General features: G+C 36.0%; 1 protein-coding gene across 9 annotated transcripts in view; it reads left to right on the top strand.

Moving 5' to 3' along the window:
* HERC1 (HECT and RLD domain containing E3 ubiquitin protein ligase family member 1) overlaps positions 1-15892 on the top strand; it is a 216959-nt gene that overhangs the window by 139791 nt on the left and 61276 nt on the right. For 7 of the 9 annotated variants that reach the window (XM_039490822.1, XM_039490820.1, XM_039490823.1 and 4 more), the window contains 13 exons: positions 1142-1297; positions 1486-1592; positions 1850-1960; positions 2043-2219; positions 5126-5365; positions 5586-5669; positions 6237-6757; positions 8615-9390; positions 10573-10771; positions 11844-12004; positions 13750-13866; positions 14058-14289; positions 15636-15760. In XM_039490822.1, coding sequence (XP_039346756.1) covers positions 1142-1297; positions 1486-1592; positions 1850-1960; positions 2043-2219; positions 5126-5365; positions 5586-5669; positions 6237-6757; positions 8615-9390; positions 10573-10771; positions 11844-12004; positions 13750-13866; positions 14058-14289; positions 15636-15760 — 3006 coding nt within the window. The remainder of the gene's footprint in view (positions 1-1141; positions 1298-1485; positions 1593-1849; positions 1961-2042; positions 2220-5125; positions 5366-5585; positions 5670-6236; positions 6758-8614; positions 9391-10572; positions 10772-11843; positions 12005-13749; positions 13867-14057; positions 14290-15635; positions 15761-15892) is intronic. The other 2 variants (XM_039490819.1, XM_039490821.1) reach the window with 2 other exon arrangements.

Raw genomic sequence — 15892 nt, 5'->3', positions numbered from 1 at the left:
TGTTTTCATTTTTAAGAGTCACCAACTAGTTAAGATAGTAGTATCAGCTTAGGTAAAAGACAGGAAACAAAGGAGGACTTAGTGTTTTGGATCAAAAATCCATTTAAAAGGAAAAAGCTTCTAAGACAATTGGTTACATTTTATGTATGGCTACATTTATAAATGGATAATAATGGATAATCAATTATTACAGGTTGTTATAGAGGCCAGTAGGTCAATAGATTGCTAATAATCATGTCTTAAAACCACTCGTAACACCTTCTACTCAAGTGTCTAACATGCTTAAAACACGTATTAATTATTTATAAATGCTTTGTAAATATACCCTTAATATAAAATATGTCCAAATAATTAAACTGCTACATACAACTTGCAAATACTAAAAGTTTTGTGCCTGATTTTTAAGTAAGGTAGGTGTGCCATTGTTTGCACATACAGAGATCTGATTATGGTCATCTGTATGCCAAATACTCTGTGCAGTTATGGTAAACGTGCATATAGCTGTATACCTAATTTATTTTAAAAAATAGTCTCTCTCTGTTCCACAAGGCACATGTGGCTGATTTTGAGTACAGTAGAACCTCAGAGTTACGAACACCAGAATTATGAACTGACCATTCAACCACACACCTCATTTGGAACCAGAAGTACGCAGGCAGCAGCAGAGACCAAAAAAAAAAAAAGGGCAAATACAGTACTGGATTAAATGTAAACTACTAAAAAAAATAAAGGGAAAGCGGTGTTTTTCTTCTGCATAGTAAAGTTTTAAAGCTGTTTTTAAGTCAATGTTTAGTTGTAAACTTTTTAAAGAACAGCCATAATGTTTTGTTCAGAGTTGCAAACGTTTCAGTTATGAACAGCCTCCAGCTGTCCGTAACTCTGAGGCTCTACTGTAGTTATGATCTGCCAGATGCATGCTGAGGCACATTTTACAGCCTTACAGAATAGCCTGGAAGCTGAAGTTGGTGGCATTCTCACTGTTCTCAAAAACAAATTAAGCCTGCAACCCCAACTTAGTGTCTGTGAATTTTCTGACATTTTTCATGACCTAAATATTGTATATATGTAGGTTGTTTACTGCAGGTATATCAATCAATTAATTGCTCAGAATTTTTAGCAATAACTTTATTTTAATCTTCAGCTGCACTCCGGAAGCAACATGCAGCAGAATTGCACCTGGGAGACTTTTTAGTCTTTCTACGAAGAGTTGTTTCGTCAAAGGCCATTCAGTCAAAAATGGCTTCTCCAAAATGGACAGAGGTGCTTCTTAATATTGCATCTCAAAAGTGTTGTTCAGGTATGATCTATTCAAAATGGATTCGCTCTGTGTCTGTATTTATATGTATGCGTGTGGTGTTTCTAACATATATGTTACACTTATTCAGTGCTCAGCTAAAAAAATTAATTGATTTTTTAGTAAATTTTTATTGTAGTTTTGCTCAGCATGTGTTAGTGGTTGTTAGTAACACACTTTTCCTCTTGAAGGAGTACCCCTAGTGGGCAACCTAAGGACCAGACTCCTTGCACTTCATGTACTAGAAGCTGTGTTGCCTGCTTGTGAATCTGGTGTTGAAGATGATCAGATGGCTCAGGTTTATATATTTTTAAATAAACTTTTTAAGTTGTTGTTTTCTGCAGCAAATCTCATACAATAAAAATTTAAATTAAGCAGTGCTTGTTGAATTTTCAGAATTTTGGCTGCCCAATGCTCACTGTATTTACTTATCTATGAATACTCACTACAGATCTTAAACTAGTTACAAAGTAAACCAAAATAGTTTAAACATATTATTATTTGTTTTCACAAGTTTGGGATTTAAATGATCTGAAGTATGCTCTAATACAACAGGTTGTTGAACGATTGTTCTCACTTCTGTCTGACTGCATGTGGGAGACACCGATAGCTCAGGCTAAATATGCAATTCAAATAAAAGAGAGAGAACAAGAAATGAAGCTGCAGGTAATAGTCCTTTTTAAAATTTTCATTAGATACTTCTGAGTTATATAATTATGAGGTGTTTATTTTGTTCCATTTCTGATAGAAGCAGGGAGAATCTGAAGAAGAGGATGAGAATCTTCCTATACAGGAAGTGTCCTTTGATCCTGAGAAAGCTCAGTGCTGCATAGTGGAGAATGGGCAGATTTTAACTCATGGCAGTGGAGGTAAAGGATACGGATTAGCATCCACAGGAGTCACTTCTGGGTGTTATCAGTGGAAGGTATATGGAATAAAATGCATTATTTTTATTCTGTCTTCAATTCTCTTTCTTTGCTTCAGAAAAATACTGTTTTATAAATAAATATTCAAGAACATACTGTACTATAGAAGAAGCAAAACCTAGTGATTAAAGGACTATTCTCTATCCAAAATAAACTGCACAGTGCTGTATTTTGAGTGCTCCTGTTTATGGTGTCACTGGAGCAGATCTCTTAGTTGCTGCGTCAAACCAAGAACTGATGGCTATGAAGTCCTTTGTTTTTTTCATTGTTGATGGTGATTTCCTTTTAAATCCTCAGTATAAAAGTCATCAATTTTAAACAGCCTTGCAAACAGCCTCCTTCCCCATGGCAAGAAATTTTTTTAGTTCTTTTTTGGTGTGGGGGAGCAGTGGGGAAAGATGCATTTTTCCTTTTTTTTATTTATCAATCAATCAATTATAGTAAAAGGGGGAGTAGATCTTTTACCTGGCCGAGTAAATTTTCATGGTTTTTTTTTTCAAAACTATCTCTTATATAAATCCCATTTTTAGGGTAATTAGACCAAATGTTTTGAAATTGTATTTTGGAGTAAGGCTAGAATTTGGGGTTTGGAATGTGGCTCTATCCCCTTTCTCCAGATTTATCTTCTCTGAAAGTCAAGACCTTTGTGGCAGCCACAGCAAAGTTGGATTATCCATTCTTTCCTCTTGCAAAAATCTTGTCTAAAAATCACCTGCTCATAAAAGAAAATGATCCGTTAAACCAGTCTGGGCCCATCATTCAATTAACTCTCTCCAACATCCTTACCCCAGTCTCTGGTGTCATTCTTCTATTTGATAATGTGTCAGTGTATAGCATAAATTGTTCTTCCTGCTCTTTATTTCAGAAGAACCTTTTTACTGCCATAGACATCTTAGGCCACAATTACCTCACTCAATATGAACTGACTTTAGCCTTTCATTTCAAAGGTCTTTTTCCAGGATCAAGTTCCTAATCAATCTAAAATTCACCCTTGTAGTTTTACCTTTTATGCTTAATTATTACTAACCTTTTGAAGTTGTCCCCTCCACATTGTTCAAAAGACCTAGATTTAATTTGCATTCTGTTAATTGTGTGAATACACAGGATGATGCTAATCAATGGCATCCTGATATACAAAAAACTAAGATAGTGTGTGGAGTGCACCTGGTTTTTGTTTCACTCTTCTGTCAAATTTCTTCAAAAATAGAGGTTGCCAACTCAGAAGACATGCTGTCCCCAAACTGAGTTCCACTGTTGTTAACTGCTCCCCGAAAAACATTTTCCCATGAAGAGCCTATGAATTCTTCTGTTCTTCCTATCTGTTAACCAGCTGTATGCCACCTGCAGACTGTTGAATACTTTATTGAATTTCTCTCATCTTAGTCTAAGATCTATCTCAAGACATTCAGAAGGGACTGATTTTGTACCAAAATACCTGCATAATGCCTTTCTTTATACACATTGGGCCAGATAATAGTAGCTTTGCTCATAATTAGCAGTACCTTAATCTGCAAATAGTCCATTTTGAAATCAATAGGACAACGCATACAGTGTAAGCAATCAGGTATCGGAATATGGCGCTTTGGCTCTGGGCCCAATTAGTGGCTGTGCTAACCTGGACCATATGGCGTTTTGGCTAAAATCCTCGTTCTGAATCCTGTCTCTGTACACTCCTCCCAATGAGCCTCTTTCAAGTGTCCCTCTGTTTTTAATCTTTATTATCACACATTCTCATGATAATTGTCAGATGTTTGAGATTAACAGCCCTTGTATACAGGCTCTCCAAACTTAGTTTATCACTAGGTTGTCTTCCATATTGTGCCACCTTCTGTTTATCAGTGCCCCACTGATTTTCACTTTGAATAATTTTTCCTCTTCAACAAGACTGACAGATGCCTCCTCTTTCTTAATATTGGATGAGCCATAAAGTCCTATGTAAATAGAACTAGCTTTAAAAAAACCTGTTTACTTTTCTCATTAATTTTGAATGGACAAAAAAAAGGCCAAAACATGTTAGCCAAAGATGAGTGTATTGCTCAAGGCCTGCCCTGTCTTACCCAGGTCAGGGTCTATGTCGCAAGAAGCTCTGCCACCTTCTGGATGAGAAAGGCAATGCTTTACTAAATCAGTTACGAAAATTTATTGTGTAGGCCTCCCCACACACTTTCACTAGATCTTACAGATATATGTAGGCTAATGCAAATGCACTATGTAGCTTCTATTTTCAACAAATAAGGCTGCACTGCCATCTGAAGGGAGTACTACACACCAGCCTACGTAGATCTGAATTTCTCCACTCAGAGAATGCAGTTAGACAAGGTCATTCTCTAACAAATCATCCAGAGTAGTTCTGTTACAAACCTAGTTACATATGGAGGTTTTTTTTTCTATATTCTTTCTCTCGGAGGATAGCATATTGTAGCTTGCACTTTTCTGCGTAAATTGTTCACTTTAAACGTGAGTGAAACTCGTTTATTTTGCTGACTAACATCACTTCAACTCTATCTTACCTTCTAACTTGTAAAGGTACATATATACTTCTTAAATTGAAGGTACACCGGTATTTGGTGTGTGTCTGGAAAAGTTAACATGAACTTTTGAGACATCTGTTGGTGTCCAAATACTCAATACTAATGGTTGCTAGTAGACCAGGATAAATCACTCGTTAGAGACTGACCTATAAATATAATTTTAGATGGAAGAAAAGTGTGTTCAACCAATGTGTTAAAGGTATTAATTTATGAAAATTTTGATATCTTACATGTAACATATTTAAAACTCTCCTTAAATTCTTATACTAAGGGTATATTCTCCTCACTGCTTGAATATAATAATTCCTATGCTCAATATTATACTGTTATGTTGAATTATGCCATGGTATTAATTTTTTTTTTAATTCTTCTAGTTCTATATTGTGAAGGAAAATCGAGGCAACGAAGGCACATGCGTGGGCGTGTCTCGCTGGCCAGTACATGACTTTAACCATCGCACTACCTCAGATATGTGGCTGTATAGGGCCTACAGTGGTAACCTGTATCATAATGGGGAACAGACTTTGACTCTGTCCAGTTTTACTCAAGGAGACTTCATCACATGTGTGTTAGATATGGAAGCTAGAACTATTTCCTTTGGTAAAAATGGAGAGGTATTTACCTGTTTTCTGTGTTTCTTTTTTCTTTAATATTTTTCTGTAGTAACTTTGATTGTAAACATTTGGTAACTTACACATGATTCTAAAACCTCAAAAAAAGTTTGTTTTATTACTTGTAAAGATTATAAAGAGGTAAAAATAATGATTTAAAATTGTCTAATTCTAAAAACCTGTTATTTTAAAAGTTTCTATTCCTCCTCTTATTTTTAACTAGGAGCCAAAACTAGCTTTTGAAGATGTGGATGCAGCAGAATTATACCCTTGTGTAATGTTCTATAGCAGTAACCCAGGGGAAAAGGTAACTGAAATTTATATCTGCATTACAGTAACAGGTCTTATGGGATTATTTTTTGCTTCCTGTCCTACCATATGGAAATGTTGACTGATTTTTAGCTGATTTATGGAGAGAACTCCATTGATTGTTCATTATGCTATATTAATTTTGGGTCACTACTACAGTACCAGAAAAATATATAGTAGACCTTAGTTAAATTCCTACATTTTGTAATCTATTGATAGACCTGTACTGTGTCCTATAAGACTGAATCTTGTACCCAGATGTCTGTCAGTAGAATTGGAACAAATTCCAGTATTAGGAATATTTTGGACTACCTACAGTTCTTTTCTTAGAAACCTTGAATTTACTTAGTTCTTGCATTTCAGTTTTACTGGAGTTTGTTGTAAAGGTGCAGGTGAATTTTCTCTTCAATACCAAGAAAACATGATACTGCATTTCACAGGGGACAGACACAAAAAGACAAAAATGTTAGAGCTTTCAGTTCGGCAAGAAAGACTATAGAATTAGAATAAGATTTACAAACATAAGTTGAGAGCATAACTTTTTTTGTTTTGTTTTAACACTAAGGTGAAAATTTGTGATATGCAGATGCGTGGCACACCAAGAGACTTGCTACCTGGTGACCCTATCTGTAGTCCTGTTGCTGCAGTGCTGGCAGAGGCCACTATCCAACTTATCCGCATCCTCCATCGTGCAGACCGTTGGACGCACTGCATCAATAAAAAAATGATGGAACGTCTGCACAAAATCAAAATGTGCCTTAAAGAAGCAGGTCAAAAACTGAAGAAAAGTCGCTCGGTCCAAAGCCGAGATGAGAATGACATGAGAGAGGAGAAAGAGAATAAAGAAGAGGAGAAAAATAAACATAGTAGACATGGTCTTGCTGACCTCTCAGAACTTCAGCTTAAGACTCTCTGTGTAGAGGTGTGGCCTGTGCTTGCAGTAATTGGTGGAGTTGATGCTGGTCTTAGAGTTGGAGGCCGATGTGTACACAAGCAAACTGGACGGCATGCCACTTTACTTGGAGTAGTCAAAGAGGGAAGTACGTCTGCTAAGGTCCAGTGGGATGAAGCAGAGATTACTATCAGGTATAGTGAATTCAGTTATTCTTTGCACCAGTTAGCAATTTTTAGTGCTTAGAAAACTTCGTAAGTAACATACATTTTACATCTGAAACACAAATTTTCAGTCACTAGTAACTTTTAAATTTAAAGTAGATGCTTGGGCATTCAGCTTGTTAAAACAACTTTCAAGAATTCTGATTTGAAAAACAACTCAGTTGAACTTTGAATTTAGAGAAATAAAGTATCTGTCTTGTATAGCCAGTATATAATTGTCATTTGGAAAGCTGGAATTCATTGACATGATTTGATAGTTTTTAAACTGAGTTTTGACTCTAAATTTCCTAAGTTGAGGACATCCGCATGCTTGTGGTGCTTTTGACGTAAGTGTTGCTTATATTTGAAGTTTATATATAGGCTTATTAATATGTTATCTTTCTGAATTTTTATTACAACTTCTTGGATACAAAGTTTTATTGACTAGCTTGCACTTTTGCATTTTTCATGGAGTCATCTAGCCTCTCCTACATTTATCTTTGTGAATTGGCTGAGTGTTTTCTGCAGAAAATTAGATTTCCCTATATTCATAGTTTTTTGGAGATAGCTTGATTCTCAGTCTTCTAAAGAAATTCATCACCACTGATTTCTTTTGACTCTGGGCATAATTAAATTTAAAAGTTTAATTCTTCTTTGAGATGAATGGTGGCTGTTCACACCTCTTAGAACTGTCGTATTAGCCTGTCTGCAAACTAATGCCATGTGTATATACAAAAGTTGTGCCAGTTTAACTAAATCAATTCCACTTAATTCAATTACCAAATTAAATCAGGTGTAAGCAGATTTGAGTGAGTTCACAGAAGGGGATTGCACCAATTTTAAAATCTATTTAAGCAGGTGTGATACTTGTTTATATATAGACAAGGTCTCCGTAACACAACATTCTAAACAATAACCATTACAATGTTTTCATCTCTAGAAGGGTTGGAAACTGAAGCCTGCTTTTTAAAAAAAAAATTTAAGGAAGTCTAAATGCTGAAGAAAATATTGAGGATATAAAAAACTATAGGGAAGATTCTGAATTTGTAAATCTGCTGCATGTGTGGAAAATATATCCCTGCAGGTTTTTTCTATTTGTCCTGTTTATGATGGAGGCAGTGACTCATATGGCAATATTTAATATAAGTGTCTGTCACCAGGGGTAGGAGCTCTTACATACATGGTATGCCTCCATTGAATGGTCATTTTTAGGATGCAGGAATGGATTTCGATGACCTATTTAAGAAAGAAACTAATAGGCTCATATTCAGTGATGGAATCGCTCCCTGCATTTCTAGTGACGCTTTTGCTTCTGGTTATCATTTTTGTGCATTTTGGCAATAAAAAGACAAGCAGTAGAGTGAAATTGATAAAAACTTAAAGCTGCTGCCAATGTAACATTGCAAAAGTTCAGAAGTTTTCATTGTTAAATCTTTGCCTGTGTGTCCTTCATAAACTAAAGATTAAATCTGGCTCAAACCAATTACCAGGTGCTTAAGTGATAATTGTAATAAATTATATTGTAAAGATCTTAAAACATTTAAAATAACGCAGCAGAAACTTGTCATTACCTAAGCAATGGATTATATGAAGTTTTTGGAAATTAACATTCCTTGTTGAAAATGTGTGCATGTCTCACTGACTTTGCGTTGAGTATCATATCTCCCCATTTTCTGATCATAACCTCGTTTCTTTCCCTTGTTTACATTTAATTTTTAGACTGTCAGTTCATTTAAATTATTTTATTAAATATATTTTACGTCTTATTTTGCCTACATTATTTCCTGTACTTTCCTCTTGTCTATCCCTCACTTGCTTCTTCCTGTGTCATTCTGATCTTTATTAAAGCTTCCCAACTTTTTGGTCGCCTAGTGATACTCCATTGTATAATCTGGAGCCCTGTGAACCACTGCCTTTTGATGTTGCAAGATTCCGTGGACTGACAGCTACTGTGTTGCTGGACCTTACCTATCTGACTGGTATTCATGAAGACATGGGGAAACAAAATGCCAAGAGACATGAGAAAAAACACAGACATGAGACTGAAGATAAAGGGGACATTGAACAGAAAACGGAGGGTGACACTGGATCAGATATGCGATCACTGCTGAGTGCTGATGATATCAGAGGACCTATCACCACGTGTTCCAAGTCAGAAAATGAAATAGCTTCCTTCTCTTTAGAATCAACACCACTAGGTATGGAGTCCCAGCATCAACCCATAGAAGGAAAAAGAAAGAATCATGAACACATACCAAGAAATCACGATGTAGTACAGTCAGAAATCAGAGCAGTACAGTTATCCTATCTTTACCTGGGTGCTATGAAATCGCTGAGTGCTCTTCTTAGTTGTAGTAAATATGCTGAGTTACTACTGATACCAAAAGTCCTTGCAGAAAATGGTCACAATTCTGATTGTGCTAGTTCTCCAGTTGTTCATGAAGATGTTGAAATGCGTGCTGCATTGCAATTCCTGATGCGTCACATGGTGAAAAGGGCAGTCATGCGTTCACCAATAAAAAGAGCTCTAGGACTAGCAGATTTGGAACGAGCACAAGCCATGATCTACAAATTAGTGGTTCATGGGCTGTTGGAGGACCAGTTTGGTGGCAAAATTAAACAAGGTACCTTTTTAAAGTTATGATAATGTATAGATTTGTTAAGTTAATTAGAGTTAATTTAAAATTACCTGGAATATGGACATAGATAACATATAGGCTTATATTTCTGCAGTGATTAACACTTGTGATAATCTCAACCAACAAAATTAAGGAAGGTAGCAAATCCTATAAATTCTGTAGAATTTATGGACATTGGTTATTCGCCCCCCCCCATTTGTTTAGCTTATTAAAATAGAGATTGATATTTAGGGTGCACTTTAAGAGCTATATGCAGGAGGAATGCACCTCACTGTAGTCAGAAAAAAATAGATTTATATTTTGTGTTTATACCCAACTTTGAAAGATAGATTCTCTCTTTCTGTATTATATTGTGACACAGGTTTACCTAATTTTAGCATGGTTGTGGTCAGTGTAGATGAAGAATAAATGTGTTGAACATAGTCCACCAATCATGTTTAAATCCTCAATGAGCAGAGTTTTTTTGGAATTAGCTGATGTGCTGTTGACTTTGAAGAGACAAGGAGTTAATACAAATAGTGTTGCTCTTAGTCTTAGAATCTCTGCATGCATGTAGAATGACATTGTCGGAACTTCAGGGAAGCTACTTGTCACACTGTCCCAGTCATAGCCAATTAAATAGCAGAATTTGAACCTCTTTATTTTTGTTTTATTTAAAAATGAACAAATAAATTAAAAATGGCAAAGAACCAACTGGCTCAGATGTAGAAACGTCTTCAATATTCTAGATTCTTTTGCTGTGGGAAGCTATATGGTTTATTTTACATAGTCATTTTTGTAAATAATTATGTTTTCACACCAGAGATTACATGTCTTAATCTCTTAAACTTGATCTCTCAGACAAAAGGGAAAGTTAAAATCTAACTGCTGTAGTTTAGCATCTATAATAAGATCTAATGAAGAAAGGAGCTTTTGTTCTCTCTAACCATCTTTAAAAAAAAATTGTTTATCAACTACTTTTCATCATTATGAGAATAACATGAGTTGACCAACCTATTTTCCTTAGTCAGCAAGATATTGGGCAGAAATATTTTTGTAAACTGTCTGTGCATGTGGATGAGTGAATATTTATAAACACTACTACACAAAACTTAAGGCTAGGGAGAGCCACTCATTCATTCTGTAGCATTATATAAATGTTCCTATAACGTCCTTTTTGCGTTGCAGAAGTAGACCAGCAAGCAGAAGAAAGTGAACAAGCTCAGCAGGCCCAAACACCAGTTACTACCAGTCCTTCTGCTTCTAGTACTACATCTTTCATGAGCAGCTCTCTGGAGGATACTACCACTGCCACTACCCCAGTAACAGATACTGAAACAGTGCCAGCTTCAGAATCACCTGGCGTTATGCCTCTTAGTCTTCTTAGGTAGAGTGCTTGACTTTTATTAATAATAATAATAAAGTACATTTGACTGTTTTTTCTGTCCTAGCTCAAGTGCGTCATATTGATATACTACTTTTTCAAATTTCTGATACTTTTATTCTGCATTATGAATTGCTTCTACCGAGATAGGCTATATGTCTCTCACCATATCTCAGAAGCCACTGGACTTTTAGTAATAGTAAAGCTGCTAAGGGGCACTTGTACACTTAGGATCTTAATGTTCCAGAACTGGAAGCTATTAAAAATACTTTCCCTATATCCTTCCTCATACCCTTCCTCATGTCCTGGTTTTTGTTTATTGGATTCTTTTTTAAAAGGCTGCCAACACTTAACATTTTAATTAATTATTGTTGATTCTGGATCTAGATCAGGCTTTGGTTCAAGAGAGTTGTCCTTCAGACCATGTGTATTGAAACTCTCCTCAGTTGTCATAGTGTGATACTGCTAGTCAGTCTCCTACAGTGTAGATCTGCTATTCATGATGAAGAAGGAACGCTTCTTTGCATTCAGTGGAATTCAATTTTGAGTTATTGCTTCTGCAGATCCATACCAATCTTCCCTCTTCTTAGGACTCTTTAGGGGATGTTTTGAGCCAGATAGGAACTGAGGACTAGTACAGTAGGAGACCTCGCATTCTGAAACATTTAGATCCTAAAGGACAAATCCTCTGGCCAGCATAGCTGGGATGGACACTGAGCAGATGTTCTGGGAGGTTGGAAGGAAGAGTTCTTCTGATGGTGAATATCCTAGTCCAGCCCATACCCTGCCACTACCCACTCCTGTGTGCTGTTGTGCAGAGGCACACTGCAGAACTGAGCTACCCTGTGACAGCATATGGATTATGTTGTCCCTGCAAGGCCCTTCACACCAGAATAATGCCCCCTAAATTATATGAAACTGCACTGGGTTCTGCTGTCGAGGTAGCATGGGCATTTATCTTTAAGTGCCCACCCTCTCTCTAACTAGGTTAGTACTAGCTGATGGTAGGCCTGGTGCAAGACTCCACAGTGTGACAGCGTAGTGTAGTCTAAATACATTTTTCCTTTTTTGAAAGGCAAATGTTCTCAAGTTACCCAACCACTACAGTACTTCCAACAAGACGTGCACAAACGCCTCCAATATCCTCTTTACCAACATCTCCTTCTGATGAAGTGGGAAGGAGGCAAAGTCTGACCTCTCCTGATTCCCAGTCTGCAAGACCTGCCAATCGTACAGGTATACTTGTAAGCAACAAATAACATAGGAAACATAGGAGTTTCATAAATTTAAGTATGTTCAGAGTAGGCTTATAAGGCATCATTAACTAATTTGAAGTCTACATTTTGATAAAATTAAGTATGCATGTAATAACTAAAATCTTATGGTAGAGAGCTTAGTACTAAAAGCCAGCAACTGACTGCTAGGAAAAAAAAAGTTAAAATTTGTGCTTATAAGTAGTTGAATAGAGTGCATACTGATAGCCAGGTACCAGAATGAACAGGTGGTGGTATTAACTATGATAAATAACTCTAGAATATTATTTTAGGGTTTTTTTGGTCTTTGCTCACAGAGTTGCTTAACAGAACAAACGTCGAGTGATCCATCACAAGCTAGAATATATCACTTATAACTCTAGAATGTATTGATTTGTTTCCTAATATCCATCATTACTATATATTTCTGAAATATAGTCTCTCCTGCCTGTGAGTTACAGGGGCAAGCTTCTATTCTGAGTAATATATAAAAAGTTGAAACTGAGTAGAGTAATTAAATAGCACCATTTTTTCTGACTATTTACCCCTTATCTGAGGAATGATGATATCCAGTTGGAAGCACCATTATTAGAATTTGTACATTGCATCAGTAAATCCCTCCTCCTGCTGATGTCAGAGTTAACATTGACATCACTCAGTAAAATGTTCACCTTATAATATAATAGTAGTAATAATATTATAATAAGAAAAAGTCAGCTCATATGTTAGTCACTCAAACATGAAAACTAAATGAACTTCTCTAGATTTGATGTTAAGTGTTGAGGGGGAGAGACTTTTTTCATATTCCAGAATGATGCAGGATAGAGGTATACAACTTATGTTTTCCTCCTTTATAACATCTTTATTAATCTATAGTTCTGGTTGTCTCCTTTCTGCAGTGCTCTTTTTGGCAACTCAGACTGTTGCTTAGCAACTTGTCTGCTCAGCCACTAGACTGCCTCATTTTTTTTTCTCTCCAGATGCATTGCCTCCAACATCAGGATTAGGAGGCAGCAAGTTCTCTTGCTACTTTAGTGCTTTCACACATTAATCCTCACCTTCATGGCAAGTAACGAGTAAATCTTTTTTTCTTTTCTTCTAAGCTGTGGAGCAGCAGTTCTTGGAGAGATGTTGGCCTTTTCAAGCATATAATAATCCTTCTCAATTGGTGATTATTTTTCCTTTGAAAGACTCTGTTGCAGGAAAATAAAACACACCCTTGAAAGGGACTTTGAAGTATCCTCAGCAGCTATGCAAATGTGTCTAGCTGCTACTTATGTCAAAATATCTTGGTGTGATCTCTTCAAGGTTGTTGATCCTCTGAACCAAGTCCAACTAAGCTGGACTTAGTCAACCCAATCTAAGAGTAGCTTGGTAGGGTTTCAACTGGATGTAAATAAATAAATTAATTCAAAATGTTAAAATTGCATTGACCTTAATTGATCAAGTCAATGTTTATATAGTCTTGGAAATTGTCATCTGGCCAATTAAAGGAAGAGGAACTCTCTCTGGTTTTATTATGGAAAGGAGATGATCCAGAGCTGCAAATTAGTAAAGATGTTAGAAGGAAAGTTCTCAGGGAACAAATTTTCTTTAATTCTTAATCCTCAACTAATAATGGAATAAATGATTAAAGAAGCCTAATAAAATGCAAAAGACCAAAGAAAGGCAAAAGCATATTGATAACTTATGCAAACATCAGTTAACTTTTTTCTTTCTTTCTCTTAGCTTTGTCAGATCCAAGTAGTCGGCTCTCAACTTCTCCTCCTCCACCTGCCATTGCTGTTCCATTGTTAGAAATGGGATTCTCTCTCAGGCAAATTGCAAAAGCTATGGAAGCCACAGGTGATCTGTTTGTTGAATAATACCTGTTACACTTGAAAACACAGTTTAATATGAAACAGATTTTTTTAATGGAACACTATATGCTATAAGCTTTGAACTAAAAAATGCCATGACCAATTATGGAAAGAGTAAATGGATTTTTTCATCAACAGTGATATAAAATTATAAGGTAAGATTTTCTTGCCTTTCAGGCGCAAGAGGAGAAGCGGATGCTCAGAATATCACAGTGCTGGCCATGTGGATGATAGAGCATCCTGGGAATGAAGAAGATGAAGAGCCCCAGTCAGAAGGAACTGCAGATTCACATCATGGGACAATAGTTTCTGGAAGCAGTGGAAAATCTAGTGAACAATGTTATTTACAATCACCAGGAGATATCCCTTCAGCTGATGCCACTGAAATGGAGGAAGGTTTCAGTGAAAGGTAAAATGTTGTTCTTTTCTGATTGTATGAACCCTGCTGATGATATTTCAGCAGTTTGGTAGTTGCCAGAAGAAGACTCCAAAATACCACTTTGAATTAATTTTGTACAATGGTATATGCGTAGAAGTGGAGTTATCAGTAAATTAGTTTTTGTTTGTTTATTTACAGTATTGTGTTTATTAAGAAAAAAGTAAACTGAATATATCCCCCTCCAAGATAATTAAACCATATGATATTAATGGTCTGACTACAATGAAAAGAGAAATTTCATTGGATATTTAGTTTATTCATTTTTTTAAACGTAGTGCTCATGCATGTTTTCTCACTAAGCTTTATAATGCGACTGCATTCCTTAATTTCACTTCCTTTTTAAGTTTTTTAAGTTATGGCCCACTCCTGAGGAGAGGGATAATGTTAATACCTGTCAGACAAAAGCACTTTCAGTTGTGCTGGTTATGCTAAATTAGGTGGTGACTTTACGATGAAGAGATACATCAATCAGGAACTAAACTAAAGTCAACAATCTTAATCACATTCTTGACCCCGGTAGATTTAAACTCTGTTCTCTAGAAAGGAAAGAATAGTGTTTTATTTTATATTGATATTTATCTCATAAGAACGATTTTGTCCTTTAAAGAGTAGATATAGCAAATTGTGAGGGGGAAAAACATTTTATATAGAAACAATTGTGCCTTTGTCATAAATCTTAGGCCTATTTATAAGTCCATTCAAATTTTTATTAGTAGGAAGTATTATTTGTGTGAAAAACGTGTCACTTTGTCTTCCGAGTTTATCTTGTTTGGTTCCTTAATCCTGATTCGCTATTCGGCCCTGGGTGTCACAATTACTGGCTCTAGAGATAATTATAATGTCACAGAGACTTAACTTCAGGTGAAGAATAAATATTAGGAGTCACACATTTAAAGATTACTTTTCCATACAAATATCCTTACGTTTATCAAAAAGGGAGAGTGATTGAGGAGATAAACAGATGTTGATATTTCTGTTGTTTCCCAGTTTATGCTATAGTAGTGTGCAGAATGTAAAATGAATACTTTTCTGAGGCTCCTGCAATGTCTAGGCCCCGCAGAGTAAGTCAAGGATGACACGTCAGCCTTCTTGTGTTCTTTTGCGGATGTAACACATGCATGCAACTCCTTCTCACTATTAATGGGCGTTATAGTATACATATGCATAGACACAAGATGATAAATTTCTGAAGTTCCTTTTTTGGAGGGAGAAAATTGAATTTACTACCATCAGTGTTTTCACTTTTTTTTTTTTTTGTACGATCCATGCAAAATGTTTTTTGGCTTACCTGTTGAATATTCAAACTATTCTCCCAGTCCTGATAATATGGATCATGCAGAGAATGCAGCTTCTGGAAGTGGACCCCCTTCAAGAGGTCGGTCAGCAGTAACAAGGAGACACAAATTTGATTTAGCTGCCAGGACATTGCTAGCACGTGCTGGTAAGTGCACTAAAATGGTTCGAACATCTTTGTTCATTTGGTAAATTTGGGAGAAGAAGGTATTTAGCATCTAATATGGAACTTTACAAATATAAATCCTGCTTGTACATATTTCAGTATATATTTAGCTTA

Source organism: Mauremys reevesii, linkage group 10, assembly GCF_016161935.1.
Source record: "Mauremys reevesii isolate NIE-2019 linkage group 10, ASM1616193v1, whole genome shotgun sequence".
Classification (NCBI taxonomy): domain Eukaryota; kingdom Metazoa; phylum Chordata; order Testudines; family Geoemydidae; genus Mauremys; species Mauremys reevesii.
Note: the sequence above shows the minus strand (reverse complement) of the source record. Positions and strands in the feature narration are given on the sequence as shown.